The sequence below is a fragment of the Camellia sinensis genome, chromosome 7 (genome assembly GCF_055761805.1).
Source record: "Camellia sinensis isolate YWXY chromosome 7, ASM5576180v1, whole genome shotgun sequence".
Lineage (NCBI taxonomy): Eukaryota > Viridiplantae > Streptophyta > Magnoliopsida > Ericales > Theaceae > Camellia > Camellia sinensis.
The window spans coordinates 155,377,834-155,383,632 of record NC_138967.1 but is presented as its reverse complement, the minus strand read 5'-3'; the positions used below and the strand labels follow the sequence as shown (position 1 = coordinate 155,383,632).

The following is a 5,799-nucleotide window of genomic DNA, read 5'->3' as shown; positions in this document are numbered from 1 at the left end:
GCGCCTGATGGAGGCCATCCACGGGGGAGAGTGCGGTGCACATATGAATGGAGTAATGCTGGCTAGAAAGATCCTCAGACAGGGCTACTACTGGTCAACCATGGAAGAGGATTGTATTAGTTTTGTTCGGCGCTGCCACAAGTGTCAAATTCATGCAAACCGCATGAACATCCCGCCGTCAAAACTGTACAACATGACTTCGCCATGGCCTTTTTCAGTCTGGGGAATTGATGTGATCGGAGCTGTTACCCCGAAGGGGTCAAACGGGCATGAGTTTATCCTGGTAGCGATAGATTATTTCACAAAGTGGGTCGAGGCCCAATCATACGCGGTGTTGAAGGCGTCGCACGTCGCAAAGTTCATTAGAAACAACATCATCTGTCGCTACGGGGTGCCAAACGAGATAATTTCAGATAATGGTTCCCACTTCAAGAAAGAAGTGATAGACTTGTTGGAGAAATACAATGTGGCTTTCCATAAGTCATCTACATATCGGCCGCAAACCAACGGAGCGGTTGAGGCCGCCAACAAGAATATCAAGCATATACTGCAGAAGATGGTGGGAACTTACCGGGATTGGCCAGACAAGCTGCCATTTGCTCTATGGGGCTACAGGACTTCAATCAGGACTTCTACTGGAGTGACTCCGTATTCATTGGTCTATGGAATGGAGGCTGTTCTACCCATCGAGATTGAGGTTCCATCGTTACGAGTATTGGCTGAATGCCAAATGGCCGAAGCAGATTGGCAGCAAAGCAGATTCGAAGAACTCATGCTCTTTGATGAAAGAAGACTGAAAGCACTGTACCACATCCAAGGCTATCAACGCAGAATTGCCCGGGCTTTCAACAAGAAGGTTAAGTCCAGGAATCTGAAAGAAGGAAATTTGGTACTCAAAGACAACCGAGCTCCCATCCACGACCCAAGGGGCAAGTTCAAACCCAATTGGACTGGTCCTTACATCATCAAAGCTATCTGGTCAGGTGGGGCTGTGGTTCTGATGGATCTAGATGGCTTGGAATTTTCACAATCGATCAATATGGACAAATTGAAGAAATATTACCCTTGAGAGGCTCGCTAGGCCGAAAACCCGAAAGGGCGACCTAGGCAAAAGTTAGAGCATAAAAAATTAGAAAATATAAAAACTGAGCTCGCAAGGTTGAAAACCCGCAAAGGGCGGCCTTGGCAAAAGTTAGAGCGCAAAAGGAGAGTGAAAATACTCGAGTGAACCTAGGCCTGAACTACGTAAGGCTTGATTCCCATCCTCGGGATACGTAGGCAGCTTCACATTGAAGTTCAGCCATAAACTTTTCCCCGATCAATTCTGTCCATTTTGATCATCTCAGTCATCTTTATCCATCAGCATTTAGTGCGATCTCCGGTACAGTGTTGTTCAGACTAGGGGCAACTTTCCGTTGCCATGCAGTGCTGCATTGTTCTTCAGACTAGGGGCAACTTTCCAGTTGCAGGGATCTGGGGTTGTGCATCTCAGTGACAGATCTTCGACATGTCCAGTTCTAATCTACATCGAAAATAGTTTTGAAAAGTTTTAATAAAAGTCGACTTTGTTCAAATTAATCTTTTTACGACTAAGACCATTTTTGGATCAAAGCAGAAAATTTTCAGTACCATAACCTTCAATTTCATTGATTTCAAAATAGAGTTCTCCTGCTCTTACATACAATTGACGTTGCTTTTTAGTACATTTATAAAGAAAACTTGAAAATACTAATAAAGCAATAAATTTGGGGCATAGTTGAATCAAGTATCTCTGCGTCCCCTCCCAGAGCTGGACGAAGCATCTGAAGCCAAGCTAGGCCCAATCTGTGCCTCCTCATTGAGCCAATCCAAGCACTCATCGGACAAAGTGCAACTGAAAGAAGAAGCAGGGGCCAGGAGTTCTCTCGTCCTCCATGCTGTGGCATATCGGGCAAGCTGTGCACCCCGGACCGGGAAAGCAGCCGGGTACTCAATCCCCTCCGGTGGGCAGGTCTGATCATGACCAAACTGACGCAGGAACCGGAACGGAAAATAGAATACGCAGTGGGTTAGACCAATTAATTGGATCCCAATCAGCCGAGACATACTATAGCTCATTGCCGGGAGGTTGAGCCAAGGACAACGCCAAGCAATGCCGTCTGCGGACAAATTGCACATCCAATCAAACCACCACCTTTCGTCAAGAGCATTGACTAGGCGCTGCCGAAAGAAGTAGCCTCGAGCTGAATAGGCCGGGCAAGAGTCCACAACCTGCAACTTATCCATTAACCATACCTAGGGGAGGGATGGAAAATGAGAGAATAAAGAACAGAGAGATGTACGATGAGAGAAAAAGTAAGACAAGGGTTTTGTGGGAAAAACCGAGCCTGAGGGTCGAGTGATGCGAGCAAATATATATGTAAGGTTGGATGGGAAACATTACCTGCAGCAGCAATGGACTCCCAGCAAACCTAGTCGCCTCCTGGCGATAGACAGAATCTAAGCCCATCAGTGTCTCGGCCAAGGTCATGGCAATACAGCTCTTTCCTTCTCTCAAGCCTTGGGCAACTTCAATCAGGCGAATACTAGCTCCGCCAAAGCCCGAGGAAAGCAGAAAGTGAGACAGCAAACACAAGTAGAGGGCGTGTTGCCGAAAACCCTGCCAATAATGGTTGCTGCGGTCACCGGCGTCGGAAAAACGATGGATCAAGCCGAGGATGTCCAGTTCCCTACTGCAGATCAGAGATCGAGCATCATGCGCCGTGAGCCCACACATCCGCCCTAAAGCCTGGGCATGACCAAAACGGAGCTGGGGCAAGATCACTTCAGAGCATTCAGACTCCATCAAAACCTGAAAATCTTCGAAAGTGGGACATACCTCTTGGCCGCCGAAGCTAAAAACGTGCGTCACTGGATTCTACAACCTTGCTGCGGCATGGAGAAAAGGGAGATGTAGCGGAGTACGGCTCAGCGTGAATAGTGCATTCAAACCGAAACCCCGGAAATTCAGCTTTTCCGAGCCATCTAGAGAAGAGATCCAAGATGTGAGATTTTCTGCGAGAAACGCCTCCATCTTTGTCTAAAACTAAGATGAAATGAATGTTCCCGAAGTTGAGGCTTTTATAGAAGGAAAAACACTATTCACGGGGACACGTGTCAAAAACTAGGTGGTTGCAGGAATAAGTGGCCGGCCGGCCACCTTTTCTGGCTGGCCAGCCATTCTCTTTTCCAAAAACTGGCCGGCCAGCTGTCTCTCTCCATGAAAATGGCCGGCCGGCTCCCAAAGGTGGCCGGCAATGCTGCAGTGTATCCCCTTGGCCCTGTTTTACTCTTCGAAGGAAAGTTTGAGCATTTCCGTGCAAAAGGGAGAGTCAAAGGCCTTCATCTCCCTCCATTTCGGATGCGTCCCGGTGCCCAGATCGTCCGAAGTACACTCTGTTATTGCTGAGTTTTGTTTATCGAGTTGTTGTTTTGATTATCGAGTTGTTGTTTTGCTTATCGAGTTGTTTGTCGAGCGGACGTGTTTTGTGTTTTCGAGTCTTTGCTCTCTGTTTAAACAATCTTTGTTTAAGTCTTGTTTATTTACGTTGTCAACACTGTTGTTTTTGCTTATCGAGTTGTAAACTTCCTAAGGTTCTGTTATATCTTAGTAAGTCGAGTTGCTAATTTGTTGCGTCGGATCACTACCTGACTTGGTGATTACACAATGCACATTCCCATTCAATTTCATTTTTGTGCAATGATGCGATACGATGCTAAAAGTCTAAAATACAAACACCTTTTCAAAAGCTATTTCATTCCATCATGTTTTACAATGAATAAAGGTACAAGTTTTTACAAAAAAAAAAAAAAAAAAACTGCCTAACAATGTGCAAAGTGCTACAAACTACTAGCAAAAAGGAAAATAAAGCAGGAAACGGCAGCATCAATGTCCTCGGGAGTGAGAACAAGAAGCACTCCTCATCCTCTTTTGCGGGACAGCCTCTGCACCATCATCATCATCTGAGTCAGAACCGTCGTCCTCAGGATTCCCCTCAGCCTCGTCCCCACTCCCCGGACCAAGACCGGAGCCCTCCTCCTCGGCAGACGTCTCGGACTGACGATCTGTGGCCTCCTCCTCCTCCTCCTCATCAGGCTCCGCCTCTACAACGTGAGCCCTGCGTCTGCGGACAGGTCCTCCTTGAACTCCGCAAAAAGGCCTGGCTGGCCTAGCTCCTCGGAAAGGCCTGGATGGCCCAGCTCCTTGAGAAGGCCCAGATGGCCCAGCTCCGTAAGAAGACCCAAATGGCCCAGCTCCCCAAGGGGACCCAGGTGGCCCGGCCCGCGGCGGAGCATATACAGGAGGTATCTGAAAATGAAAAGTTCAATACATCAGTTCAAATATGAAAATCAGATGCGAGTACAGTATATGAGTGGGGTGTGTGTCGGATATGCTCTACAATGCAAAAGAATGCTCAAAACCAGTGTGTCATCAGAAATATGATAAATACAAGAAAGATAAACGGTACCTGCGCACCCATAGCAGATAGATGTGTCTCTCTCCGAAGGACCATGCCCTCAAGTGAGGCCATCACCCCGAGAATCTCGTCCACATACTCAATCGGAGGCTGCAGATATAAAGGCAAAACTATCAGTAAAGGAATGAATGTCCAAGTACTCGACTGATAAATCAAAACTATAAATCATACCGGTGGCGAATCAGGATCCCTGACATATCTATGGTCAGGAAGTGGAGGCTCTAGCGGAATCGGGTATGGAGTCCCGAAACGCCATCCCGTCAACTCGAACGGCATGTCCGGCCATCCAGGATGAGGATAGGTCGGAGTAACCGGAGGAACCGGTCTACCCCCACCTCTAGATGCACCAGCCCCGCTGGAAGAAGGGGCGTCTGCAGCCCGAGCCCGAGCCTGGCCCGAGGATGACATACCGGCAGGCCTCATCATCGGGATACGAGCTCCAGTCAATGGAGGCATCAAATATACGTGACGGTAAGTGGCGTAGTTCCCCTCCTCAATATATAGTAAAGCATCACTACCCAGCATGGCGCCGACTACCTCCGAGTAAGAGAGCCTGTCAGCAGTCCGCATACTGACTGGGGGTACTGCGGGAGGATCCTGAGAAAGATACCCCCATACCTGACGCAGAAAGCGTTCCCCCAGAAACCATGCCCTGCCAACCGGCCCTTCGAGCAGGACCCTATACTGGGAGATGTCTGACCCTCCGGTATACTGAAGTCGGAGACCATCACCCAGGGGCGCTCAAGGCTGCCATGTGATCTGCAGATGATAAAAGCATAAACCAATCAGAAATTGGGAATATACAGAGCAAATCAAAGATGAAGATGAAAGGAACTGAAAGTTCTGAAGTACCTCCGAGTGCCGCACAGTGTCAAAGTACTGTCGCAGGTAAAGGAGAGTCTCTCGAGGTCTCGGCCGGTGCGGGCCCTCGAATACCAGTGAATATGGGGTCATGGGAAGCCCTGCCACCTCCAGCTCTGGGGCTAATGCTGGGAAGTATACATAAACCCATAGCTGAGAAAAGCAGTGCAGAATGTAAGTACGAAATGCTGAGAGCAAAATACAGACTGTAAAAGTGCGCTGTGTGTGCAATGTACAAGTAATGAAAAGCAGAAATGTAAATCAAGGGGACAGAAAAGTACCTCCCAGGCTCTCCAGTAGCCGCCAAGTAAATCGCCCCGCCCGCGGGAGGTCGCGCTCATATAAAAGTAAAGGGTAGCCAGGCCGGCGCCACCCCAGTCATATCTACTGACCTGCGATAGGTCAACCAGAGCACTCAGCAGGTATAGTCCGACTGTGTTCC

At 48.4% G+C, this 5,799-nt stretch overlaps 1 protein-coding gene across 1 annotated transcript; it reads right to left on the bottom strand.

Annotated features, from left to right (window-relative positions):
- Positions 1-3,832: 3,832 nt before the first annotated feature.
- Positions 3,833-5,225, bottom strand: LOC145794830 (uncharacterized). Its single transcript, XM_082877180.1, has 2 exons — positions 4,488-5,225; positions 3,833-4,327 (listed from the first exon to the last, which is right to left on the bottom strand). Exons 1-2 carry the CDS (start codon positions 4,548-4,550, stop codon positions 3,905-3,907), a joined length of 486 nt encoding a protein of 161 aa, XP_082733306.1. The 5' UTR covers positions 4,551-5,225; the 3' UTR covers positions 3,833-3,904.
- Between the last annotated feature and the right edge of the window lie 574 nt (positions 5,226-5,799).